Source organism: Drosophila eugracilis, unplaced genomic scaffold (assembly GCF_018153835.1).
Source record: "Drosophila eugracilis isolate 14026-0451.02 unplaced genomic scaffold, ASM1815383v1 contig_401, whole genome shotgun sequence".
NCBI lineage: Eukaryota > Metazoa > Arthropoda > Insecta > Diptera > Drosophilidae > Drosophila > Drosophila eugracilis.
Genome location: NW_024573263.1, coordinates 497,622 through 525,195, shown reverse-complemented (window position 1 = coordinate 525,195; position 27,574 = coordinate 497,622). Strand labels below are relative to the sequence as shown.

General features: G+C 41.1%; 6 protein-coding genes across 6 annotated transcripts; 2 read left to right on the top strand and 4 right to left on the bottom strand.

Moving 5' to 3' along the window:
• Positions 1–850: 850 nt before the first annotated feature.
• On the bottom strand, positions 851–3,875 carry LOC108111686 (abl interactor 2). The gene is given in 7 exon segments (XM_017221232.2): positions 851–1,862; positions 1,928–1,988; positions 1,990–2,116; positions 2,265–2,276; positions 2,349–2,439; positions 2,501–3,123; positions 3,375–3,875. Coding segments are annotated over 7 exon segments (1,434 nt in total). The 5' UTR covers positions 3,731–3,875; the 3' UTR covers positions 851–1,698.
• A 441-nt stretch (positions 3,876–4,316) lies between these two features.
• LOC108111694 (twinfilin) lies at positions 4,317–6,152 on the top strand. The gene is made up of 4 exons (XM_017221242.2): positions 4,317–4,408; positions 4,468–4,545; positions 4,645–5,420; positions 5,697–6,152. Exons 1-4 carry the CDS (start codon positions 4,384–4,386, stop codon positions 5,844–5,846), a joined length of 1,029 nt encoding a protein of 342 aa, XP_017076731.2. The 5' UTR covers positions 4,317–4,383; the 3' UTR covers positions 5,847–6,152.
• LOC108111695 (RPII140-upstream gene protein) lies at positions 6,101–7,169 on the bottom strand. The gene is made up of 4 exons (XM_017221244.2): positions 6,953–7,169; positions 6,724–6,889; positions 6,572–6,660; positions 6,101–6,519 (listed from the first exon to the last, which is right to left on the bottom strand). Exons 1-4 carry the CDS (start codon positions 7,123–7,125, stop codon positions 6,162–6,164), a joined length of 786 nt encoding a protein of 261 aa, XP_017076733.1. The 5' UTR covers positions 7,126–7,169; the 3' UTR covers positions 6,101–6,161.
• A 232-nt stretch (positions 7,170–7,401) lies between these two features.
• On the top strand, positions 7,402–11,403 carry LOC108111682 (DNA-directed RNA polymerase II subunit RPB2). Its single transcript, XM_017221222.2, is given in 5 exon segments — positions 7,402–7,564; positions 7,684–9,335; positions 9,337–9,853; positions 9,914–10,848; positions 10,910–11,403. Coding segments are annotated over 5 exon segments (3,531 nt in total). The 5' UTR covers positions 7,402–7,542; the 3' UTR covers positions 11,315–11,403.
• A 1,086-nt stretch (positions 11,404–12,489) lies between these two features.
• Positions 12,490–14,070, bottom strand: LOC108111657. Its single transcript, XM_017221187.2, has 2 exons — positions 13,849–14,070; positions 12,490–13,024 (listed from the first exon to the last, which is right to left on the bottom strand). Exons 1-2 carry the CDS (start codon positions 13,855–13,857, stop codon positions 12,578–12,580), a joined length of 456 nt encoding a protein of 151 aa, XP_017076676.2. The 5' UTR covers positions 13,858–14,070; the 3' UTR covers positions 12,490–12,577.
• Positions 14,071–23,321: 9,251 nt separating this feature from the next.
• Positions 23,322–24,460, bottom strand: LOC108111658 (protein lifeguard 1). The gene is given in 2 exon segments (XM_017221188.2): positions 23,322–24,171; positions 24,173–24,460. Coding segments are annotated over 2 exon segments (795 nt in total). The 5' UTR covers positions 24,395–24,460; the 3' UTR covers positions 23,322–23,598.
• Positions 24,461–27,574: the final 3,114 nt, after the last annotated feature.

Below are 27,574 nucleotides of genomic sequence, written 5' to 3'. Positions count from 1 at the left end.
GTCGCCAAGAACTCCGAGAAATATTCGAAATAAAAGCGGTTTGTAGAACCATTCGCGTCGACGTACAAAACTCAACTGATGGGTCCGACTCGGCCTGGTCAGAAAAATAACGAAATTATAGGCATGTCCAGGGGGTGGAATGTGGTTGTAGATGGGCTGAATGTGGGCGGTGGTCCGACTCCTGGCACGACACAATCAATTTTTGTTGTTGCCGAGTTTTTACTACGGCATTGTTGAAATGCTAATGCGCCATTTTGCATACATTTCTAGAGAGTTTCACCTGCCGCTGGCCAGTTGTGTGTTAAAATAGTTTGCCAAAGATTCCGTATCAAAGCTGTTGAGGTCCACTCTAATAATTGTCCACAAATAAAGGTATTTCCATAGCTATAGTTGAGGGCCCCGAAAAGTGGGCAACAATTTAGCACATTTTATGCAAATCATGCAACAATCCACTTTTTTGGCATTTCCGCCACGTCAACTCCTTGAAGCCTGATAATAAATTCAGCAAATGAAAATTAAACCTCCACATATCACCACGAAAGCATTAATTTTTTTGGAGCAGAGTTATGGAAAAGTTTTCCAGAACGAGACATTGAATTGAAATGGTTGAAACGGTTTGTGGAGCAACATGTCGATTATAATGGATTGATTGACTGACTGTACGACCCCAATGAGTGTTGGGATTTGTAAATATTTCAAGCCATCCATCACACGCTTGAAAATTTGCATTTAAGATTCCGAATTTGAATTTGGCAGGTCGCGGAGCCTTGCCCCAATTACGGATTTCTACAGACATCCGGCTCGGCTCACGAGAAGGTCAACGCAAATTACACGGTCATAGAACAAGGACTTGCGGTTTAGTAATTGAAATTTTTATTAGCTATTATTTTTACCATATAGAGCGTGTGTGTACTTTTATTGTGTAAATTTAATTTGATTCCTTTGCTGGCAATTCCATTTTAACTAAACGTTCGCAAAACAAAAAACTGATCGTTGCGGTTCGTAAAAGTGCAAACAAAAGTTCCAACTGGCCAATACTTAAGTAATAAATTCTAACTGAAATTTATATAACCTACATTATTGCTGAGGGAGTAAGGTATAGGTATAGGTATGGGTAGTATAGTTGGATAATAGCCGGGAATATCCAAGCGCAAGGCAAACAGAAATCGCTTGACAAAACTGTGAGCAAATATTTAAAGTAATTGGGCTGGTGGCTGGTGGCAGGTTGCATGGGGCATGGGGAATTCGTCTACGTCTGTGTTACAATTTTGGAATATCGTATAAGTTATTTACGGAATTCCGATATCGCCTTTCCCCCTTTGTTGCATCGTTTTCGGCTACTAGAGTGTAAATAGGTTTAGTTGGGCAGCAAGCATTATCCTGAGCCCATGGATCCTGTGTGTGTGCTCGTTTATATTAGACTAAATGCAATTGGCTGATGCTAATGGAATTCTCTTCGCTTTCTCTGGCCTGCTGTGCTTGTGTATAGTGTATAATTATATAATTGTCCTTATCAAATATGCTCAAAATTTTATCGTCATTGTCAACTTAGCCTGTTGCGGTCCTCAGTTGTCCTTAGAAATCTTAGATTCTTTAATTCAAATCACGGGAGTTCTTGAGAAGCAGCGGAGGACTGTAACAGACTAGATAATGCAGATTATTGTAATGGTTGGCATGTTTAGAATATCGAGGCGAGGCTTAGACACAAGGCTCTACATAATTGCCCGGAAACAGGCCAGTCACCCCATCCATGACACCCTCCCACCAGCCGTCGTCATTCTTCTTGAGCACATACAGCACCGAGCTCTCCTGGAAGCTGAGCTCGTCGTCCTTATCGGCATAGTAGTCGTATATGGCTACAACTGAAATATTAGATATAATTACAAAGATTATTCTTTAACAATTGGAATTGTCATCTTAAACTTACCCTTCTCAATGAAGTTTTTGGGCACCCAGCCGGGTAAATTCTGATCCTCGGGTACGATAGGGCGCCAGCTGCGGTCCCGTCGAAGTGCGTGGTCGTCCGAAGTCCTGGTGCTCATCCTCCGGCGGTGGCGGAGGTGGCAAAGGCGGCGACTGGGAGCCGGGACGAGCAAAGTTCAAGCTGAAATGATTCCTTTGAAAAAAATGGGTTAGTACTGGTTACGGCGTTATACGTAGTTAAAAAGATATTTTCTTGATAAAATTGTGCATTAAATAACCAATAATTTTGAGTGTTTAAACTATGTATAACCCTTTGATTAATATAAATATATGCAATTTACCGATTTGGATTCCTTGGTTTGCATAGAGAACATGAAATAAGTTATATATACAGGATGGAAGGCGTGCGTTTGTAAGAAACTTACCTGTTGATATTGCGTCCCAGGGTGTGCATGCCAATGTGACTCTGCTCGGTCATCTCGTGCTGCGACACCGTCAGCGGCGAAGGTGGAGCTGCTGCAGATTGAAAGAAGGATAATTAGGCTTTGGTTCAGTAATTATAACCTATTTAACTAACGTGGCATGCTGCTCCGGTCGTCATACGTAGTGGGTGGCGGTGGTGGCAGTGATTGCATCATGCCCGCAGAGGGCAGATTCACATGTGTAGCTATCTGCTGGCTAGGTGGCATCGGAAGAGCACTGTACCCAGCAGCACGCTCATTGCCCGCCGCTCCACCGCCTGTAGTGGTGGTAGTAATCGTGGATGAAGCTGTTGACATTCGCTTTGGATGCCCAATTGGATAATTAGGTGCATAGTGCGAGGGCACCTGCGGCGGGTTGACCACTGGCGGGGTGCGATACTCCCGTGAGCTCTTGCCCAGCGTTCCAGTATTGCTGACCGACTTGCCTAGAGTGCCGGTGTTTCCAGCCCGTGACATTTGCGGTGGTGTCGGGGGCTTTGTGGTTGGCGGGGGACCGACCGACGGCGGTAATAGCGATTGCACGGATCCATGGCTGGAGCCCCGGTGCTTCTGTCTCACTTGCGAGTGAGAGGCCGAGTTGATGCCGTGCCCAATCTCATCCAACATGGAGTAATCGATGGGCTTACGTACATACTTTATAGGCTTCTCTGGATTTATGGGCGCCACGATCTTGAACTGACGCGAGCTTACTTTGTTGGCCGTCAGCACGCCGATCTCCCTGGGGGGTTGAAAAAAAAATTGTGTTGTAAAATCATGAATGTAAGAATTTAAAGGGAAACTTTAATAATCAATTAATTTTAATACATTTATATGGAAAAAAATGACTATTGAGAGTGAAATTAAAGAGACAATAGTTGATATCAACTAAGTGACCTCATACACATGAGTACGCTTGTACTCAAAGCAGCATTTATCACCGATGACTAGCACTAAAAACTGAAAATGAGACTGAATGTATTATCGCCTTACCTCCTAGCCACCTTCTCCTTGTGGATGTGCACCGTCTGAGCGATATGGTTCATTTGGGACTCCATCTCGCCGAGCTGCTGGGCCTGAAGCTCGAGGAGCTGCATGTAGCTATAGGCGAGCGTGTTGATCTGATAGGCGACGCTGGCCAGAGACTGAGTGGTGTAATTCTTGGTGGCCTCCAGGGCCGCCTTCTTGTTGTCTGCACGGTAGTAGGTGTCCTCGCAGTAATCGGCCACTCGTTCCAGGTTCGTATAGCTGTCCCGCAGACTCTGGCGGCCGTCGGGGATCTCGGTACGTATCAGAGAGGCTAGTTCGTCCATGATGTTCTCGCTGGCCATGGGGGCTTCGGTCAACATGGGTGTGGATGCTGCAGACGAATGGGTACCAAAAAACGCATTAGTTTCCCCACATTTCCGCACTTTTCACGCCCGTAAACATTTGGGGCGTGGGCTGGCCTCTGTCGACGTCGACGCCAGCTGCTCTGGATGACCGTTGGTGCGATTCAATAGTGCGAATTTCGCGTACACTCACTTTATTGACTATGCAATTGCACAACAGATGCTTTTCCGGGCTGGTTCCTTCGCTTTAAATGCAGATAAATGCAGTTTTTCTTTACATTTTTCGAGAAAAAAGAAAAGTACGCTGGTCGGTGTTGCAAAATGCTTTGCCGCTGACAGTGTTTCTTAACACGGGCCTAGTGCTGACGCACGTAGTATTATTTTCAATATCTAAATTTTACATATACCATTAAGTTAATTTTATATTATTGGGGTATGATAAATTATTTTTAAGGTTACAATAAATTTATTTAAAAAAATTTTCGATATTCAACTTAATTAACTGATTTTTATTGTCATACACATGTAATATTTTAAAGCAGTTGCAAGCAGTTCATAATAGAAATTAGAATATACCATGTTTCAGTATTTTTATACGCGCCCATTTTGGTCACACTCGTTGTGAGTAATAATTTTTCGGAAATATAATATTTATTTCAGCTGTTTTCCAAATGTCTCACCAAACGGGTATTCGAGGTTTGTTACCTCAAGAAACGATCAAAATTGTATCTTAAGATCCCCTTTTTTAATTTCAGCCAACGAACAGTTAGCCAAGGTGTTCGGCAAAGCGAAAAGTGGTAAATTTCGTGTGATAAAAGTTTCGATCGAGAATGGTAAGTAAATTTGCTCCAGAAGAGTACATATACACACGATATATACTAAATACGAGATTTGATAACGAGGTTTCCGGTTTTACCCCGCCCTATTTACAGAGCAGCTCAGTTGCAGTGCCACGGCGGAAACGAAAAAGGACTGGGAACGTGACTACGACAAGTTGATAGGACCTCTGCTGGAAAAGGATGTTCCCTGCTATATTCTCTACCGCTTGGACGCTAAGATTCCTTTGGGCTACAGTTGGTTACTGATCAGCTGGACACCGGATACGGCGAGCATTCGGCAAAAGATGGTATATGCCTCCACAAAGGCCACGTTAAAAACGGAGTTTGGTTCGGCCTACATCACCGAGGAGCTGCATGCCACCACATTAGATGAGTCCACTCTGGAAGGATATCGCCGTCACAAGCAGGAATTTGCCGCTCCCGCTCCTTTAACCACCAGAGAGGAAGAGCTAAAGGAACTTCGGAAAACTGAGGTTCACACCGAGATCAACACAAATACCAGGCACCAAACTCTGGGCGGGATTAACTGCCCCCTGAGCGAGCCGACTGTGGCTGCCATTCAGGATCTCGTGCGTGGCAAATACGATTACCTGCAGTTCCGAATCGATCTGGAAGAGGAGAAAATCCATGTATCGCATGCAGCCAGAGTGGAACTCGCTGATCTGCCGAAGCAAGTGCCCGAGGATCATGCCCGCTACCACCTCTTTATGTTCCGGCACACGCACGAGGGTGACTACTTCGAATCGTACGTGTTCGTTTACTCTATGCCGGGATATTCTTGCTCTGTTCGCGAGCGCATGATGTACTCCAGCTGCAAGGCTCCCTTCCTCGAAGAGCTAGCAGCTCTTGGCGTGGAGGTCGTGAAGAAGGTACGTTGGTATGTCTTTCGGAGCGGGTGTGGCTGCTATAATAACACTAAAGATTAGGGCTATAAAAATCAAAAATAAATTGTATACACGTTGCTAATTTTAGGTCTGAAATTATTTCTGATTCAGATTATGAAGAATCATTATGAATCAGAACCAGCCAGTTAATTACTTTTGAATCAGAAATCTGTAAAGCTATTCTGAATAGTTTAAATTATTACTTACTTATTATTACTTACATTATTTCTTAACCCTTGCTAATAATCTTTTATCCATCAGCTGGAAATCGACAGCGGCAGCGAGTTGACCGAAGCCTATCTACAGGATGAGCTGCATCCGAAGAAGATCCTGCACCGACCGGCTTTCGCAAAGCCCAAGGGGCCACCAAACCGAGGCGCCAAGCGCCTTACGCGTCCCACCGAGGACTAAGTCTGAAAACCGATCCCATCGAGTCAATTCTATTTATCCACCTTTAACCTACTGTTTCCTGGCAGAGCATTTAATTTATTGTATCCAAACGAGTTCCGTGTTCATTTCCTTCTTGTTGTGTCTTTCTGTCGTCTGTATCATATGTGTGTCCGTACGCCAAACGATATCTTTAGAGGCACTAGGCATCAACTGAAACATCGCATAGCAGCCGCCAATGTGGGCTTCCTTAAATGTGTACTTGTCTATGTTACTTTAGATGGACATATTTGCAATTTATTTAAATTAAAAAAAACTCAACTAAGTCTACACTGGCGTCTATTTTATCGAATCGAGGGTCACCTGTTCGGATACCTTTTCGTCGTGCGCCTTGAATAGCTTTGGTTCCTCTTCTTCTGTCATTTTTTTCAACGCCAGCTGAATATTTTCGTCACGATCGAGTCTCCATTTGTATTGCCAGTAGCGAACCTCCTCCATCGATGTGCCGGATGCCTTCATCAGCAGCAGGGATGTCGCACCAGCTACTCCGCCTAAGAAGCCTCCAATGATTCCACCTGCCGCCATACCTCGTAACCCCAGATTTACTTTGTAAAGCGACCCAGTGATGGAACCAGCAGCCAAGTACTCGTAAATAGAGGATTTTCCACGGTATACTGACATGCAGGTGATGATTCCGCTGTAAAAAGTAATATATAGGAATTGAAAGATATGGTTTTGATTCTACCTACAAGTAGGATGTCGTGAAGAGTCCAACTCGCCATCCCCATTTAAAGCCCCCTTTGGCAAAGTTGACCGTAAATTGGTCTTGCAGCTTTTTCTATAATTACAAATAAAGAACTGGTTAGAAATATTTACGTTTTTTAAAGAATTAGCTTCCTACCTTGGCATCAAAGTGGGATTTAAAGGCTGTGGCCTGATTGTTCTCCATGAAATTCATATAGCCCACGCGCGATTGTGTAACTCCTCCGTAAATTGCTCCAATAAGGAAGCCCAGGAAGCCGGCCTGGTAAATGGAGTTCAGCTCGGATGATATGCTACCAAACTCGCTAATTAAATAATAAAATCTTTGATTAGTTTCTTTTTAATTGTAATAAATAAATATTTCTTACTCGATGGAGAACATTTGTTTGAGGCGCTCGAGACCCGTTTCCTCCGGAGGTTTGCTGGCGAGGAAAGCCTTGTATGTTTTATTTTCTTTATCCACTATGTCGTCTGCGCCGCCATCAAGGACTGGCAGGATACCAGCGATTAAAATCCGCCGACCTTTCAACAAAAAACTCATTTCTTACAGAGCCCCAAATAACTAATTGAAAACAATGAAATCAGCTGTTTGCCGGCTGGAAGTGTTGGATAGGGTAAACAGTTTTTGCCAATTCCAATTTGAAATTGTTTGTTATATGTTTAGTTTTTTAAGTTTTTAAGTTTTTTTTTACTTCATTATGTCTTTCTATTTAAATAAGATATTTTGATAATTTAAATATTTGTTTTGCAAAGAATGGTTTATGCTCGGGATTATCTGGACAGCACCTTATGTTTTTCATGTGTCGTTTACCAACACTGCACAACGCCGACAACGCGTTGTCGGCAAACATTTGTTGTGAAATTTTCAAAGTTTTTAGAAGTTATATTATCATAAAACCAAATAACAATTATTTATTTGGACTCATAAAGTGCTTCTGCACTTTGAGAAACTGAAATCATGATGTACGACAACGAGGAAGGTGAGTATAGTGAATTTGCAAAATTTGCACGTTGGCATCAAGCAAAAACGAATATGGCGGCGGGAGCGCTAGGGCTCCGCTTTATTTATTAAGAATTATGGCTAAATAACTTCTTACAGAGCTCTACGAGGAGGAGAACGCCGAGGAGATTTCCCACGAGCTGTGGCAGGAAGCTTGTTGGATTGTCATTAACGCTTATTTTGACGAGAAGGGTTTGGTGCGACAGCAACTGGACAGTTTCGATGAGTTCATCCAGATGTCAGTGCAGCGCATTGTGGAGGATTCCCCAGCCATCGAACTACAGGCGGAGGCACAGCACACATCGGGAGAGGTGGAGACCCCACCAAGATTTTCCCTGAAATTCGAGCAAATCTACCTTTCAAAACCAACTCATTGGGAAAAGGATGGTTCACCAAGTCCCATGATGCCAAACGAAGCCCGTCTGCGAAATCTTACGTACTCAGCTCCCCTTTATGTGGACATTACGAAAACCAAGAATGTCGAAGGCCTAGACCCTGTGGAAACGCAGCATCAGAAAACCTTCATCGGGAAAATTCCCATTATGTTGAGATCCACATATTGCCTGCTTTCCCAGCTCACAGATCGTGATCTTACAGAGCTTAACGAGTGCCCGCTGGATCCTGGCGGCTACTTTATTATCAACGGATCGGAAAAAGTACTAATTGCCCAGGAGAAGATGGCCACAAACACAGTGTACGTTTTCAGTATGAAGGACGGCAAATATGCGTTCAAGACTGAGATTCGATCGTGCTTAGAGCACAGTTCCCGACCAACGTCTACTCTGTGGGTGAACATGATGGCCAGGGGATCACAGAATATTAAAAAGTCCGCAATTGGACAGAGGATCATAGCTATCTTACCGTATATCAAACAGGAAATACCCATCATGATTGTATTCCGAGCATTGGGTTTCGTGGCCGATCGCGATATCCTAGAGCACATCATTTACGATTTTGACGATCCAGAGATGATGGAAATGGTGAAGCCATCTCTGGATGAGGCCTTCGTAGTTCAGGAACAGAATGTTGCCTTAAACTTCATTGGAGCCAGAGGCGCCCGACCTGGAGTCACAAAAGACAAGCGTATCAAGTACGCCAAGGAAATTCTGCAAAAGGAAATGTTGCCGCATGTAGGAGTCTCCGATTTCTGCGAGACCAAGAAGGCATATTTCCTGGGCTATATGGTGCACCGCCTGCTGCTTGCCTCATTGGGTAGAAGAGAACTCGATGACCGAGATCACTACGGAAACAAGCGACTTGACCTCGCTGGACCTCTGCTGGCCTTCCTTTTCCGTGGATTGTTTAAAAATCTGATGAAAGAGGTGCGCATGTACACACAGAAGTTCATCGATCGTGGAAAGGACTTCAACCTGGAGCTGGCCATCAAGACGAACATTATTACGGATGGTCTAAGATACTCCCTGGCCACTGGCAACTGGGGCGACCAAAAGAAGGCCCATCAAGCTAGAGCCGGTGTCTCTCAGGTGTTGAATCGACTGACCTTTGCCTCTACTTTGTCCCATTTGCGACGTGTCAATTCGCCCATTGGTAGGGATGGTAAGCTGGCCAAGCCACGTCAGCTGCACAACACCCTCTGGGGCATGTTGTGTCCCGCAGAAACTCCTGAGGGAGCTGCTGTCGGTCTGGTCAAGAACCTCGCCCTCATGGCCTACATATCTGTCGGATCACAACCTTCTCCCATTTTGGAGTTCTTGGAGGAATGGTCTATGGAGAATCTGGAGGAGATTGCACCCTTCTGCCATTGCTGATGCTACAAAGATCTTCGTGAATGGCTGCTGGGTGGGCATCCATCGTGATCCCGAGCAGCTGATGGCCACACTTCGAAAATTGCGTCGTCAGATGGATATCATTGTGTCAGAAGTGTCCATGATTCGAGATATTCGAGATCGTGAGATCCGAATTTATACAGATGCTGGCCGTATTTGTCGGCCATTGCTCATCGTGGAGAACGGATCCCTGTTGCTGAAGAAGACTCATGTTGAGATGTTGAAGGAGCGGGACTATAACAATTACAGTTGGCAGGTTCTGGTAGCTTCCGGTGTGGTGGAGTATATAGATACGCTCGAGGAAGAAACTGTCATGATCGCTATGTCCCCGTATGATCTGAAACAGGACAAGGATTATGCTTATTGTACAACTTACACACATTGCGAAATTCATCCAGCTATGATCCTTGGCGTGTGTGCGTCTATTATTCCCTTCCCCGATCACAACCAGAGTCCACGTAACACCTATCAAAGTGCTATGGGTATGTTTATAGAGCTTGAAATAATAAATAACATTCTAACTTCTTTTTTCTTTTCCAAAGGTAAACAAGCTATGGGTGTGTACATCACTAACTTCCACGTACGTATGGACACGCTGGCCCACGTTTTATATTATCCAATGAAGCCTCTTGTGACCACACGCTCCATGGAGTACCTGCGTTTCCGAGAACTACCAGCCGGCATCAACTCAATTGTGGCCATTCTTTGCTACACTGGTTACAACCAGGAGGATTCTGTCATTCTGAATGCTTCTGCTGTAGAACGTGGATTCTTCCGGTCTGTGTTCTATCGGTCGTACAAGGACTCGGAGAACAAGCGTGTGGGCGATCAGGAGGAGAATTTCGAGAAGCCACATCGCGGCACCTGCCAGGGAATGAGAAATGCTCACTACGACAAGTTGGACGATGATGGTATAATAGCCCCGGGAATTCGTGTATCTGGTGATGATGTGGTTATTGGCAAGACTATAACGCTCCCTGAAAATGACGATGAACTAGATAGTAATACAAAGCGCTTCTCCAAACGAGACGCCTCCACTTTCCTTCGAAACTCTGAGACCGGTATTGTGGATCAGGTTATGCTTACGCTCAACAGCGAGGGCTACAAGTTCTGCAAGATTCGAGTGCGCTCCGTGCGTATCCCACAGATTGGTGATAAGTTTGCTTCCCGTCACGGTCAAAAGGGAACCTGCGGTATCCAGTATCGTCAAGAAGATATGGCTTTCACCTGCGAGGGCTTGGCACCGGACATCATCATTAACCCCCACGCTATCCCTTCTCGTATGACAATTGGTCACTTGATCGAGTGCCTGCAGGGCAAATTGGGATCCAACAAGGGCGAGATCGGTGATGCCACCCCTTTCAACGATGCCGTCAACGTACAAAAGATTTCCACTTTCCTGCAGGAGTACGGTTATCACTTGCGAGGCAATGAGGTCATGTACAACGGACACACCGGACGCAAGATTAATGCTCAGGTATAAAAATTTACTTCAAGTGTATAACAAAAATGATGCTAATCAATCGTTGTTATTGTAGGTTTTCTTGGGTCCCACTTATTATCAGCGTCTTAAGCACATGGTGGACGACAAGATCCATTCACGTGCTCGTGGTCCTGTCCAGATTCTAGTGCGCCAACCTATGGAGGGTCGTGCCCGTGATGGTGGCTTGCGTTTTGGTGAGATGGAGCGTGATTGTCAAATCTCCCACGGTGCCGCTCAGTTCCTGCGAGAACGTTTATTCGAGGTCTCTGATCCTTATCGCGTGCACATATGTAACTTCTGTGGCCTAATCGCCATCGCCAATCTGCGCAATAATACATTCGAGTGCAAGGGCTGCAAGAACAAGACGCAGATATCCCAGGTTCGACTACCATATGCGGCCAAACTTCTCTTCCAGGAACTGATGTCAATGAATATAGCGCCGCGCCTAATGGTTAACTAATGTATGGAATTTTTTGTCAAGACCTCTTAATCGCCGTAAGCTAATAGTTAGCAGTTAATTATTAAATTACCATAATTGTGACAACTCAATTAGGTGCTTTGTCTGGCATTTTCTATTATTTTCGAAACTGGAGCGAATACCCGCCGTGCATTTTTAAAGAGGCGAACGTGTCACAAGTATTTTTGGGCGAAAGTCTGCACGGGCTCAAGAGCTTCTAGTGGAATGTGATTTATTTGCTTATTTGAAGTAAGTTATTTTGCTTACAAACTCTTTTGAAGGGGTATATGGATTTGGTTATTTACTTGGGTGGATATTGGACTGGAACTGGATATTAGACTGTGTGCATAAACTATTTCCACTAAAAACCATATAGTGGATAGTTTGAATATTATCCCAAAAGTTCAGTTTGAAGTTCTATATCCAATTGTAAAGTTTGACCATCGTTTAAAGTTGTCACTATAACTTGAATCATTTTATAAACAATAAACTTCGGACTATTTTGAAAGAACATGATAAGTTTTTCAATTTAATTCCTGATAGCTATGTGATGGGTATTTGTTTAGCTGGCAAACAAAAGATCTTTTAGGACATCAAATAATCTGCTTTCCAGGTATTGACTCTTTGCATCATTTGCTCCAATTCCTCCTTGTAATCCCTCAACAAAGCCCATTATCCCATAAAATACCTCTGCCTTAAGCGTATCCTAAATTCGGCTTTCAATAGAAAGCCTTTCCATTTCCATTTATTTCTTGTTGTGCTTTTGTTGCCTTCTTTGATTTTGACGTAATGCTTTGGCCCGCGGTCTGTGACGCCCAGTGACAAAAGGGATTAGTTCTTTGTTGTCGGATGTGCGGATTGTGGACTGAGAGATGGAGAAGGTGGTGGAGCTGGAGCCACAGCCGCCAATCGACTGACAGTTATTAATTGCCACTTGACGTGGCTGCGACGTAGCGAGTAGCGGCACCACCAAGTTCGTGTCGCTGCCAATGTTGATACCAATGTTGGGGCTGATGGCCAAGACGTTGCCGATGCCAATGCTGATGCTGACACCCATCAGTCAGCGAGCCTGAGCCCAGCTTATGAGTAATTGAAATTGTGTGTAAATCCGCGAACGCAAAGTGGCGCCGCGATAAGAGTTTGGACCAAAAAAAAAATGTACATAAAAAACACTGCACTTCGGCACTCCTGATATATTTATTTATAGCATCTTAAAAATAACTTATATTACTCCTTTTTATCGTTAACACCTGAAGGTGTCTTCCCTTATTTGTCTCCGTTGCTGAAAACACTAATGGCGTAGAACTCGGGCACTCGGTAAACCTTCAGGCGTTCGTGGCTGAAACGTCCATTGGTGAGAGCCTTAACATAGAATATGTCTTTCATCCCAAGATTCTTTCGCTGCGAAGATTTCGTTTCCTCCATGACGAGGCGCTGCTGCTTTGGCCGATAACCACTAGACTTATCCTGCAGCAGCTTCACAAAAATAATATCCTGGTCGTCATTGCGCCCTCCTAGAGTTCTCGCCTGGTAGAGATTTTCACGGGGTTTTGGGTAAATCAGCACAGGTTGTATGGGCAACACCTGTGTGGGCGATGTGGGATATGCCTCCAGTTCATCTGGTTCTGGATCACTGAAGTGGACTACGGGAGCTGCCCAGGATAGGCAAGGAAGGTAAGTTGCCAGCAACAGCAAACCGATTGTGGGATTTATCTGGAAAGAATCAAATTGCAGTTGTTTATCTTTTTTCAAAATAAATATTTCACTTTTTTAATATTTTGTTTATAACAAAATTGATTTTGAACTGGATTAGCTGTGTATAAAATTTGGAGCATTCAAGTTTAAGCCGGTTTAATATTAGCTTTATTTGAATAATAAACACGTTTACGGCAATTAGTTCAGATTTATGTGTTTTCTCTGGTTTTCCTCGGAAGGATTTATGGCTTCAATTTGGAGCATTTTAAACAAAAAAGCAATTAATAAATCAAATAAATCATAAGGTGGCCAACTGCTAGCAAAATAATTTAATTCATTTAAAAGCCATAAATCTTTAAATTTTGTTTTTAATTTTGCAAAAGATTTAGCTGAAATAGAACGAATTTGAAAGTTGTAACTTTATCCGTTTGAAGAAGTTAAGGAATTTAAGATAAAACTATTCTTCATCTTACAATATATCAACATTATAGTTTCTCCAACTTGAAGACTAATTTATCACATTGATTTATAAATTAACAAGACCAATCAAAGTTAAGATAAATGAGAGAATTATGATGCCTTAAATTGATGTGAAACGTAATCTTGTTTAACATATATTTTAACACACTTTATTTTTCTCATCGATAGTAAATGATTTATAACTTTGTCGGATTTGTTTTAACACGGCGATTTGCATATCTAATTGATCTACAAAACTCGGCAAATTAATTGAGTTTTGTGACCAAACAGATTTCGTTCCACTCAAAAACCCATTTTGATATTTGGCCATAAGCGGCCAGAGTGACTTTAAACTTTTGATATGGTTCTTGTCTTTGAATTACCGTTTTCATTGCGTTTGTTAATTCCCAGCTCAAGTTCGCACGACTAAAATCGAAACAGAAAAATATATATATATATATTTATTTTTGAACCTAAGCGGCTTTGGTTCGCTTCTCGGCACTGTTGCCCTTTTTGGCCAATAAAATCGTAATATCACAGACGATAAAAGCGGCGATCGAGCGCGACGCGCGAATGTCAGAAGCAGACTGGCGTGCGACAAGGCCAAGTTAACTTCATTTACCGCCCGACGGAGCCACCGGCAGAAGCCGAAACTAAAGCTCAAATGAAAAAAATCAACTAAAAATACAAAAAAGAAGGCCCGAGCTGGGTGAAGAAAAAGCACAGCAGCAGCGCAGCTTCCAAGCTGTCAACAAATTGCAAACAGTGGGCAAACAAAGACAGATGGCTGGCTTAACACCCATTAACTGCTGTAGGAACATCTCTTAAATCAACATACATTAAAAAAGTATATGCAAATGGTTACTTCCCACTTTTCAGGAAATATTACAGAATTATATTTATAGGTGCTAAATAAGAAAATAAAAATGTATAATAAAAAAGCAATCAAGAACGAGATCAATTTTTATCAAGAAAACAGTCATGAGTTGTAAGAAGGCAAAACCGATTTCTTAAATAAAAAATTTGATAATATAGTATTTATATAAAAATAACTTTTTGCACAAAGAAACATGAATTTTAATAAAATTACCATTATTAATACTATTTTCAGTAACCTCTAGTAATTTGTTAAGCTAATGTGTTACTCGTTGATGCCTAATGGGTTAATAAATAAAGATGATATAGTGTTTGTGCTATTAATTGATCACTAGGTCGGAGTGTCGATAGGGTCAATGTTATCAGCATGCCAGCGCAGATCAATCACCTGTGCTTGATGATGAGCTCAAAACTAATTTTCATCTGCTTACATTTCGTTTTATCTGCTGGTAATTTTATGCTCATGCTCTTAGCCGCCAGTGATGTCAAATTTATTATTATAGCCTCTGAATGGGAAGTCTGGTAAATGGAAAAAATCACATAAACGGTAGAAATAAATTTCAGCAAGTAGAAATGCTTAATTAGCGAATAAATATTTGCGCTGCCTTGAGTTTAGTAAAGAGTTTTGCACACTTGCTGGATGGTTTTATGAGTGTTTATCAACTTCTGCTGCTGCTGCTGCTGATGCTGCTGCCTTTTGTCTGTTTGCAGTTGAGGTTAACAACAAATAATAATAGAAATTTCTCGTTAAATACATGTTGTTGAGGGTTCTTCATCTTGATTACTGACAAATCAATCATACGCACTGTGGAGCCAAAGTTGAAAATCAATTACAGCGTGATGCAGAAATAGAGTTAAATAAATAAGCAGCGGTAATTGAAGAAGCAACATAACGAGTCGAGGGCTAACACCACAAGGCCAAAAGCGAAATTTAATCGCTTTATATGTGAAATTATGGCTAAAAAGGTAACGGAAAGAAAACAAATAAACACCCAAGTGAAGAGCAAATAATTACAAGCCTGATACACATATACTTGTGTATTGTTTGGTAAATCACAACAGTTGTCGTCCGATTTCGCTGGAACTCGCGATTGAGATTCGTGACTGATTAATTGCAGCGCATCTCGAGCCCCCTTTTCCGCACTTTGCATATTCGATTTGTGGGCTTTCGTTTCGGACTTGTTTTCGCTTTCGTCTTGGTTCGATCCGATTCTTTTTGGCCAAGAAGCGTCTGCTTTTAATGAGCTCATTCGCATGCTCACCTGGAATCATGTGAAAGGTGAATACTTATGTTGGGCAGCTCTATCCATCGGTGTTTTTTTTTGTGCTACCGTTTGCGCAAACCTTAATAAAAAAAAGGGAAAGCTTTTTGATTTCAGAGGTGTCGGTATCGATGTTTGTGGCGCCAGCATTAGCCACAAATTGTGGTTTATGCGTCTGGCCGAAAGCCATAAGCTTTGGGGGAGTAACAACAGGTATCATATGGCAGTTCCCTAGCATATATATATGTATGCGAGTATATATATAGGCAAAGGTTAATCTGTAACTACAAACAATGAAAGCAATTTTGTTTGGCAGACTGCATACAAATGGGAATAAACCCCATGAAAATCTCATTGTAAATATATTCTCCACCGCATTTAGTTTTATTTGTAATTCGTAAAAAGTTGATTGAATAAAATGAATACAATGTGCCTGATTCTGGACACTTTTTGCAGATATTTTTGTATACGATTTTGTTCTATGATTGCTTATTGTGACACTAGCAAATTTATTTATTTATTTATTGATATTTTCATTAAATTGTATATTTTTGTTACATACGAGGTGTGTTCAAAAAGTAAGGTGACTTTTCAAATTTCGCGGGCAACATATTTTCGATTTTCGTTTTTTTTGTTTTGTTATATTGGTACACTCTTCCCTAACATCTGTACCAAGTTTCAATGGAACATCCTCTTTTGTTTGGTTGTGAGAGGCGTAAAGTTACAAGTTGTTTTGCGAGCTCGGCGATTTTTTGCTTTTTTCGGTCTTGGCTCGTCTGGGCTCTTCCATTGGGACGATTGGGCTTTGGTTTCGATATCATAACCATATACCCATGATTCGTCACCAGTTATGACCCTTTTGAGTAAATCTGGGTCGTCGTTGACGTCATTCAACAGCTCTTGAGCGATGCTCATGCGACGGTTCTTTTGCTCAAAATTCAGCAATTTCGGAACAAACTTCGCTGACACACGACTCATACCCAAAACGTTTGAAAAAATTTCATGGCACGAGCCAAGCGATATACCGACATCTTCAGCAACTTCTCTGATAGTGATTCGACGATTTTCCAAAACAATTTTCGTCACTGCTTGAACGTTTTCATCAGTTGTTGACGTGCTTGGGCGTCCAGAGCGAGGCTGGTCATTGGCATCTTCCCGGCCATCTTGGAAGAGTTTGTACCACTTGTACACATTTTTTTTACTCAGAACAGTTTCACCGTATGCCACTGTCAACATTTCAAGTGTTTCAGAGCACTTAATTTTATTTTTACACAAAATTTGATGCAAATCCTTTGATCCATATTTTTCGATAGCAAAAAACGCCGAGCTCGCAAAACAACTTGTAACTTTACGCCTCTCACAACCAAACAAAAGAGGATGTTCCATTGAAACTTGGTACAGATGTTAGGGAAGAGTGTACCAATATAACAAAACAAAAAAAACGAAAATCGAAAATATGTTGCCCGCGAAATTTGAAAAGTCACCTTACTTTTTGAACACACCTCGTATTATATAATTCAAAAGTGCGAATAGGGAAGTAGGAAAGCTTATGGAATTATGGAATATTTTTGCTATATTTCGCATCTCTCCGCATTTGTTATTTCTCGCCAATTAGTTATGCAAGCTATTTGTTGTTAACCATGGCTATTATATCACACAGCTGATGAAAACAAAATGTTGCAAAGTGGAGTCATAAAAAAATTATAGAGAAGTTTAATGGTTCAAATAAAAATTGATATATATGTGAACTCAGCTGGGTTAAATGCAGGATTTATTGTCGCTTTTCAACTTTAAATTTAAATCAATTTAAAGCCTTTTGATCTAAAGTTGATTTTTTTGTTCATTATTCTCTTACAACTTTATTAAGCGGTTCTTCCTTATTAAAACTCAATAAACTGTGTGCTGGATATTAATCGATTTAACGTTGTTCATTGTCCGCCATTAAACCCATTGAAAGTTAAATATTCAGCTGGAAATAAATAATCCATACGTTTTTTTATTACATATTGCGTCTGCCTTTTTCCTTGTGAATAATTTTGATTTGTGTTAAAGAGCACTAAAGTAATCCCAAATGACCAGATTTAAACGGTTATTTCACATTCAACACCTTCTGCTGTTGGATTGTTCGCTTTTTCGCACAATTTCCCCAACTCATTCGGGCCTCATTAGCATTGTTAATTGATAACAGTTGAAAGGAGGGTTGGCCCGAAACGAAATAAGGAATAAGCAAAGTTTATAACGAAATAATCATAATTCGGTCGAGGTAAAAGGATGTCTGTGTGTTAGTAATATTATTTATGTAAATGAGGCCAGTTTTGTCTTGGGCTTTGTGCAAATACGAAAAGCCAAAAGGTGCTTTGCTATGAAATACGATGACAAGACAAACGGCGTTTGCTGCGCGTTTTTAATTACCATAATTACATAACTGCACTCACACCATCAAGTAGTTATACACGCACGCACGCACATAACTGAATGTGGCCCACGCCTGGAAATATGCAGCACATTCACCTAGGACATCAAGGAGTAAAGGAGTTTCATAGTGCTGACGGGGATTTCACTTGAATAAGTTGGAGAAGTGAAAAGACAGGATTTAGGTTTTATAATCTGTTAAATATTTAAGATAATCATCAGCTTTTACCATGTTGTTTAATAATCATTTTTTATTTTGTCCTTTTAACTGAATAATAATCTTATATCCACCATTATCTTATATTAACCTAACTAAAAAGCTATTGTTTTTCTGTCTGAATAGGCTGCACTGAACCCAACTGAAATAACGAATGGTGTGGGGCCTGTCTCTTTATTGTTGTTATCGCATAAACTTAAATAGTTTTTGCCAGCCACTTTGCGGCTTTTAAGTTATTTTGCGTGCACCACTTGAGCGGAGCACTTTTATTCGGGGCCCCGCACTTTGAACAAGTTTTCTGTGTGTGCCGGGGCCAAGGACCTTGAGGATGGGCGGGGGCCAAATTACAGAGACAGTGAGAGTCCGGGCTTAGTGTCAGTGTTTGAATGTTTAACTGGCTCCGTTAATTAAATTGCCAGTCTCTGGCATTTCCACCGCCACTACTCCCCCCTTCCTGTGGATATTTTTCCACCTGTTTCTCGGCCGCAAATTAAGTCAAAGTTTTTCATTCCCATTTACAGGTTTTCCCTCCTCCTTGCCAATACCCCTTGCCCTGTGCCGTCTCTTCTGTCTGTTGCATAATTTGCACCCCAAGCTTCTTTTGGCCGGGACTTCCCCTTTGGCGGTCGCGTGGCGGCACAGAAAAAAAAGAACTTGGCTAAATGGTTTGCCATTAATTTTTCGTGGCATGTCGGTTATTAACCCGCTTGCCTGTTACCTGGTATATTTCTCCATTCTGCTTTCTTTTACCCATGTTGCAGTCATATTTTTGCAGCAAGGGCGTATAAGCCTTGAGGGCGTAGCTGACACAGTTTGCGAATCAAAGCTAGAAATCACAACTGGATTTGGGCGGGCTGTAACTAATTGAAAAATTACAAAGCCCTCGGTTCCTCGAAAATTTGCGTAAAATTGGGGGGAAAGAAACTATTCTTGTTTTAGCAACTATAGTTGTTGGGTAGAGAAAAAACTAAACTTAGGCAAGATATATATATTTTTTCGATTCCTTGACATTGTTTTTTTTAACATATATCTGATTATATGTCCAAAGTTTAATTTCTTTATTTAAACCTAATACACTCTTGTGTTAAAGAGCTCTTAGTCCTTGTTTAAATATGCAAACTATCTAAATATTTAACAAATATCAAGAGTAAAATTAGGCCATTTTCAATCTGATATTAAGCAATGTTTTGGAATTAAAAATGTTCATTTGCCTGGACATTTTCACCTTAGTGTATAGTCTTTTTCCCGGCAGTTTGGCAAATTGTTCTACTTAATTCTATTGTTGTGTTGACTCAGGTCGGGGCTTGGGATACACGTGACTGCTTGTGAAAATGGCTTATTTGAGAATTTCAATTGAATTTCGGTCACATCTTTCAATGTCCGACAATCGAAATGCATTTTGGCTTTCATAAATAAATAGGTTTGTTAAATTGTCCATGCTCCAAAAGGCACCAAAGCCTGTGTCCGGATTCCCAGTCCGATGTTGTCTCTGTCAGTGAGCATGACTGACCCGTAAAGCCCACTCTCTCCGGAGATTCTACGCTTGTTTGTCACTGGATTTGAATATGCTTTCGATGCTCATCACGTGGCCAGCCAAAAATTGCCTACAGTTGAGCCCAAAAAGCTGATGCGAGTCGGGGTCAGGGTCCCGAGTTTCGAGTTCCCCCCGCCTTTAGTCCCCTTGGATCAAAGGCGCATTTAAGCAGCTTACATCAGAAAATGGAAATCGATTGAAATTTTCATGAATTTCAGTCCATTGGCGTAATGAAAAGTATAGTACAATAAATGCGATTGGCTTCCGTTCGCAGAACTTTTTAGCCAACAATTAGCCGAATTGAAGAGCAGTTTGTCGAATGCCTTTCAGCAGGACATTAATTGATTTTCGCCGTCAGTTTGATTTTCAATTTTCCGGCACGCCCCTCTAAGCCCAAGTTAAATGTGGCTAAAAACCAGCAGCACCAGTAGCCAAACATGGCGCAAAAAAATAGAAGCAGAAAATCTCTCAACTTTGATTGCAAATTTCTTTTTCCTCCGCCGAAACATTTTTGCAGCTCTTTCCCCCCACAAAATCCACAAACAGCTGAAGCCTCAAACTCGGACTTTTTTCTAATTTTCCGTTGCAGTTTCACTTGTTTATTCCGATTTTTTTCAGATACATTTCATTTTTTCTTTGCATTGCTGTTTTGTAAGGTTCAGTTAGGGAGTTAGTACGATTCAAGGGTCATTTGTTGATTTAATTTCAAAAACGAACTGAAAATTTTTAAAATTACAAAAATATGATGGTGGTATAGTTGATGTTTTGATAAATACTTTAATGAACTTTAAATATTTTGTATATTTTGAGTAAGAACTTTTACATTGAAGAACTTTATATAAAAACAATAAGCTTCCTATTCCAAATTGGCTTACAAATTTGCATATTTGTAAACCTAATCCGCTCCTGATCTCCGGCATCACATACATTTTGCATTCCCCTATATTTTCTTATTTTTCCAGATTTCGTGGGTGGCTTTTTTCCGAAGCCGGAACTGGGAAAAGTGTTGCTTGCAAATGTTTACAGTTTAGTTGTGCGGATGTGATAAAAACAATTTGATTGCAAAATAAACTGCACACAGCATCCAGCTGCGAAGAGGTCCAAATTGCAAAAAAAAAGAAAAAATGGAAAAATAGTAAAAAAAAAAGAAATTTGATTGGCGAATGGAAAATGGCATTGGCATTGGCATTTTTGGCAGGGCTCAGGACACAGGCGAAATGCTTGAGGAAGAGTGCAGAGCAGCGAACCGGAATGCGAATGGGAAATGTTTGATTGAGTCCCCGTTTGAATTGATTTCGGACATCAGCAGCCGGCTGTAAAAGGAAATTCCCCGTAAAATTTCAAAGAGAGAGAAGAAAACTGAATTCTAGCTTACGCCAGGGTTATTTCACTTTTCAAACTTTTGCTCCTAATTCGGTTAAACATTTTATGGCTGCACACTCTACGGATGAGTGATATCCCTGCCAAATGCTTTTGCTTCTATATGGTTACCATTGAGGAGGTTAATTGGATGGATGGATAGATAGTTTGCATTTTGACTGTATATATGAAGTTGCAAGTGAAATCAAATAGTTTTGGACTTGTAAGGCATTTGGATAACTGACTTAAAGAGATTTTCCTAGCTTGGGCATTTCTTTGCCCCTTTCAACTTTAATTATGTTTAGATATACTAAAACAAAAGCCATCTTTATTGTTAATCCTTTCCATGTTAATCTGCGTCAAGCTGAAACATGGCCACTTTCCTTGTCAGTTTGGCCAACAGTCCTTTTGTCCTTCTGACCGCCTGTCTCTCAGTGGTAAGTTATGTGATTAATGACGAACAAATGGGGGTGGCCTTTGTATGGGCGTCTAATTACATTTCGACCGTCTGACGGAAACAAACGAGAACAAAAAACTCATTAACGCACTTGCAACATGTCCTAAATATAATACTCATAATAGTTTCTCCATTTCCTCTTTACTCTTTGGCTAAACATATGCGCAAAAGTTTCTGAAAAGCTGTAAAAAATAATCCAAAACGCATTAGTCGACTGTCTAGTTAAGCACATACCCTGTTTAGATTAAACTATATATTTAATCTTATTCATTAAAAAATGTAAACCAAATGAAATAATGTAGGTAAATATGGCCTCCAATAGTATGAATGCAATATATGAAATATGGAAATTTATTTTATATGTCCTTTTTCTTACATTTCCACGATACCACATATCCTTGCAGTTTACGAGGTATAAAAACTGAAACAGAAGTAGAAATAAAAACGCTGTGTATGTCGCTCATGAGCGTTAACTTTTCGGCGAGTGTTGCCTTTATGCAAGTTAATGCCAGTGGGTGGGGTGAATGGTGTATGGGGTGAAAAACAGACGCGGAGGTCGGAAAATCCTCATGACTTCACGTTTTCGCATTACACATGAGCAAGTGTATTTGTGAGATTCACATGTTTTACATGAATCACAGTTAGTTTTTGGATGCTTTTCCACTTTTCATGCCGGCTAGCGGGAAATGTGTACATAAACCACAGACGTGACAACAAAACTGCGGGCGCCCTTCTGCTTCTCACCGAATGTGTCCTGTATGTCCTGGGTGAAAAGTGACAAAAGCATTGACAGGAAACAAAACTGTCCACACGGCCAAACACAGAGAAACAAATGCAAAGCCAAGCGAATAAAACGCAGCCAAAGGAAACTTTTTTTTGACTGTGACCAAGGATCATGGTCACGGTCGCCCGAGCATATAAGATAAGGACCCTTCGATTTGGTTTCGGATCCGCATGTGGCTGCCAACTTTTATTGATGGTCGCCGCAAAGTTTAGGGGTCATTTCTCTCGAAGCGTATCCTGACCTTTCCAGAGTTGTCATTTTATTGAACTAGTTGCTCAAAATTTGTTTTTGGGGAAAAGGAAATAGGTTTCGGTAAGATAATATTTCTAGTTTTATGAACTAATCAAAATGTTTGAGTAGTTTATTCTTCTTTTAAGTTTTAGGTTGGATTTTTTAAAAGACTTTAATTAACATTTAGATGTTTCTATCGGTATGATAATCAAATAGTAAGTATTTTTGTCCAAAATATCTTTTATATTGGTTAATAAGTGTGTCTTTATAGATTCTTTAGGCAGTAGACTCAGATTAAACATTGCTTTTCGCTCAATCGAATCTTTAACTGAATTAACTGAATCAGTTTGAGCACAGGAACCGCACAGCACTAATGTTATCCTTATCAGGATGTGAATCTGGAATCTGTGTGTGCGGTGCGAATTGGTTTCTGCTGGTATTGTGTGCTGGGCCAACTGTCAAGCGACTGTCAATTGTTAATTAAATGTATACCCTTGGCAGCTGCTGCCGCCGAGTTCACTTGATTTGTTTGACCGAGCTACGGCTATACCTACCTCCATATATATACAAAGCGTATATATATGGTCTGACTTATGGGGAATGGTCCACCATGGCTGTCACACAAACTCAGTTGTGAACAGACACACACACACACACACACATTCGCAGATACATTTATTGCAAAAGTTTGCCACGACAGCATCTAATTTGTGTAAGCTTTATGTTAATGTTGTTACGGCCTTGACAGTTTTATTGCTCGAACTAATAACTTAATTGACAATTCGAATTTGGGGGGTGGGCGTGGGTAAGGGGGTTGAGTATTTGTTGGCCTTTGCACCTGTTGTGCCATAATGTTCGTAGTTTATGAACTGAAACATAAATAATCGGCTCAATTGATGCTGCACAATTTGATTTATTAATTCTCGACATTTAATCAGTGATGCGAATAATCTGATAAATGCCGGAAAGTATGCTATGTATTTGGGATTTGTGTGGATGCTCTAAGCATCGGATCCTCCCAAAATTTGTAAAACATCCAGGAATATGTTGACCACATCCAGGTAAATATTTAGAGCGGCGAATATGTATTCCTCGGGACTGATAGAGAACCTATGCTTGCCTCCCATCATCAATTGGGTGTCGTAAACTAAGTAAGCGGAGAAAAGCATGGCACTTAAAGCGCAATATATAGTGGTCATGACACCTTGGCCGACGAATACCGTTATGATCCCAAAGAGCAGCAGGATAATCAGGAAGCTCACCAGCATGCCACCCATCATGGTGAAGTCATAACGGGTCTGCATAGCGAATAGAGTGAGTCCCACGCAAACTGCTGTTGTTATTGATACGGCCATGAAAATCTCACTCGGTGCATAGCGACATGCTGCCACGCCCAATAAAATGGATTCACCTAGGGTTAAGAGCCCCAGAATAATGAAGTTCCCTGGTGTCTTCCGACGTAGATCCTCATTACATGCCAGAGACACCAATAAAACAAACACTATCAACATGGCCAGCAGGAAAATCCAGGAGTTTTCAGCCACCGTTAATCGAACGTTCTTGTTGAAATTCAGCACTCACGATGACCACTAATGACGTAATCAGTTGAGCCAAGAGGATTAGGTACACCTTCCGGATGAACCCCCGCCGGATGCTGGCATTGCTGAATTCAAGACCCTTGTCATTATGCTCTGGATCGATATCAGAGCCGTAGGCGGGATATCTTCCCAGGGGAATGCACTCCGCTTGATGGCTTCGATTTCCGTACTGCTGCACTGGCTCACAAACAGCCTGCATTTCGGCTATACTTCGATTTAAGTAACTCGAACTGGGTATTATCAATAATATTATTTCTATGACTGAGATTTTGTACTTGACAAAAAGGTCATAGATGGAAGGAATCTAGTTTTCTTAATATTTTTCTCCCGTTACTCGTAGAGTAAAACGGTATACTTAACGACCCTTTAAAATATGTACATATACTTTTGATCAGTATCTATAGCGAAGTCGATTAAGCCATGCCCGTCCGTCCGTCTGTCCGTATGAACGTTGAGATCTCAGGAACTCTACGAGATACAGAGTTGAGATTAATCAGGCAGACGTCCCTACGCAGCGCAAGTTTATTTCAGCATCCTGCTACGCCCACTCTAACGCATACAAACCACGGAAAACTAAAATCGCTGAAATCTCAGGAACTGTAAGAGCTAGAATGTTGGGATTAAGTATGTATACTCTTGAGATGCCATCGCATTCTATGGTAGTATCATTGTATCCGGCCACACCCACTCTTACGCCCACCAAGCACCAGCATTTTGAGATATCGGTATCTATAAGTGATAGAAAATGAATTTTTTGTTTAATTACTTATTATTCTTTCCGCATCTAGAAAGTTGGCTTTAGAAAAACGGAAAACCAAAAATGCAAAAATCTCGGGAACTATAACAGCCAGAATCTAACGCCCACGAACCGCGGAAAACTGGCGTACAGTTTATATCCTGTATAACATTTTTTGTCAATATCTATCGATTTACGAAAGATTTATGAAATCGGAACATTATTTCGCTATTTATGAATAAACATAGGATATAAGTCTTCACATGGACTTTGTCACTATTAGTTACTCAACATGCCTTTTTTAACAACTAGCAAAATAAATATTTTAAAATTATATAAAGCAGTAACGGGCATCTTATAGTCGCGTCACCCAACTATAGCGTTTCTTCTTGTTTCGATTTAATTCAGAGCAAAAAGCATAAATCCTCACTTTGACTGATATCAAATCAAATTTAATTTAAAATTCTTTATTTAAATAAATCAAGGAAAGTCAACTATCGAATTTCAAACACCAATTACCAAAGACTGCGGACCACTTTCTGTTAGATGGGTCAACAGTTTATGGCTTGATCTTGCCAGTGGTTGGATTAAGCAGCAACAACTACTACAACAGGTGGTGCCTTACCGCCCACAACTTATGGGACTTACCCCCTTTCCATCTACCCCTCTTCCTCTTCACCACCCCAGACATCTCTCTCACGCTTCTGCGCTTTGAATGCGATGAGAATTCAGCAGAAGTTGAGAGCTTTTCGTGGGTTTTTCAGATTGGATGAAAGCGAAATGCTGTGCTCAGTACTTTCGGCTCCTTTGTGGGCTGGAGTGGCCGAAATAAAACCGAGTGGGGACTGCACTTGGCATTTTCTGATTACCTGGCCCCGTCAATTTGACGTAGTTCCTGCCACTGTGGCAACTAAAGCCTAGCTTTTCATACCCAACCCGAATCGAAATGATGAACATAAAAAGCCTTTTATACTGCCGGCTTTTTTTGGTGAATATTTAAGGGGACAAAATTAGGCAAATCCTTGACAGAAATTAACTTGACATTTGGCCAAAAAAGTCAGGATGGCTAGTTGTGAGTACACCTGCTCATATGTGTGTGGGTGGGTGGGGGTGGCGGTGCTCTGTCAATTGGACCTAGATTCGGGACACTTTTGTGTGGCACACATCAATCAAAATGGCATTTAGTCATGGCCTTGCCAGTAGAGCCTATAGGCCAGGAACTACGAGTATAGTACTCAGATTTTGCCGTGGGCACGACACGTGTTGCGTTTTAAAGTTAAGCACCGCCCTTCCTTTTTGTTCAGCCCCAAGCTTTTCTCGACCAACTAACTATCAACAAGTTTGCTTTTTTGTCTGTTTTATTTTTTCTATTTTTTTGGGTTTTGGAGGTGGTTGGGGAAGTTAAGCCCTAAAGCTGAAGTGCGTCACGTGTCGCCAGATTTTCCCTTGAAACGCCCTGGCTAATGAAAACAGCCTCAGCCAAACCAGAAACCAGAATAGGGCAGAACAAAAGGAAAAGTGGGCGGTAGCCATTTTCAAGACTGGGCGTGGCTGGTAGACATCTATCAACACTTTTGAAACTTTAAATGAGTTTTCCAGCGACATAAACTTTGCCTGGTTGTGCCCAAAAAACCGCACAGAAAAAATAGGAAAAACAAACTAAAAAGTCTGTGTGCAGAGTGAAAAATCATGACAGTGAGTGTGATGTTCTTTCTGGTATTGTTTTTTTAAGTCATACAAAAGTGATCTTCAGTGTTTGGGGGACTTAAACTAGTTTTAGATAACTTCTCTTAAATTTAACTATTACAACTTTTGTAACTTTTACAATAAGAAGATAGTAGCAGTGTAAGGAGTTCATGGAACAAATATATTTTAAAGTTGATAAATTATGAAAACTTTAAAGGAAGAAAGGAAGTTACTACAAAAGATTGTTTTTTCTTGTGGTGGGAATGAATCGTAGTTGGTCCACAAAAAAAACACACAACAGGAATAGCAAAAAAAAGGAAAAATTATAAACTGGACCACGAGCCAGTGATTCTGGCTCAACAAATGCTAAACAACCCATGAAAAAGCAACAACGAACTGCGAAAAAGCACCGACCACTGAGCAACAAAATATTATGCTATATATAAGGCATTTACTTATTTAGAGGACGGGCCATTGCAGTTTAATCTATGCAAATCCACAAGAAATCTCATTTTGCGGATTTAAAGTTGATAAAAGTGTGTTGCAGCCAGTCCGCTTGATGCTGATGTTGGGGACTAACGGCAAAAAGTATAAAAAATCCCTAACGAAAAAAACAGGACAAGAAATCGTGCTAGTGTGTGTATTTGTCCTGACACACAGACTCACACCAACACCTCGACATTTATTTTATAGACTACAATGCCCAACGCTTCGTGTGAATTTTCGTGCGCCGAGAACTCAATTCTTCTCGACAGAGCCCCATTTCCTTTATTTTATGCATTATTACGGAATATTTTATTTTTATTCCATTTTTATTTTCTCCTTGTTTGTCATTGTTGAATTTTTTGTGCTTGGCTGTGGGGTAAGTCCCACTGCCACCCACTCTGCCATCCACAGTCAACAGGACGAACAGAACCACCTCAACCCTTCAGCAACTGGGGTCATTAAAATTTACAA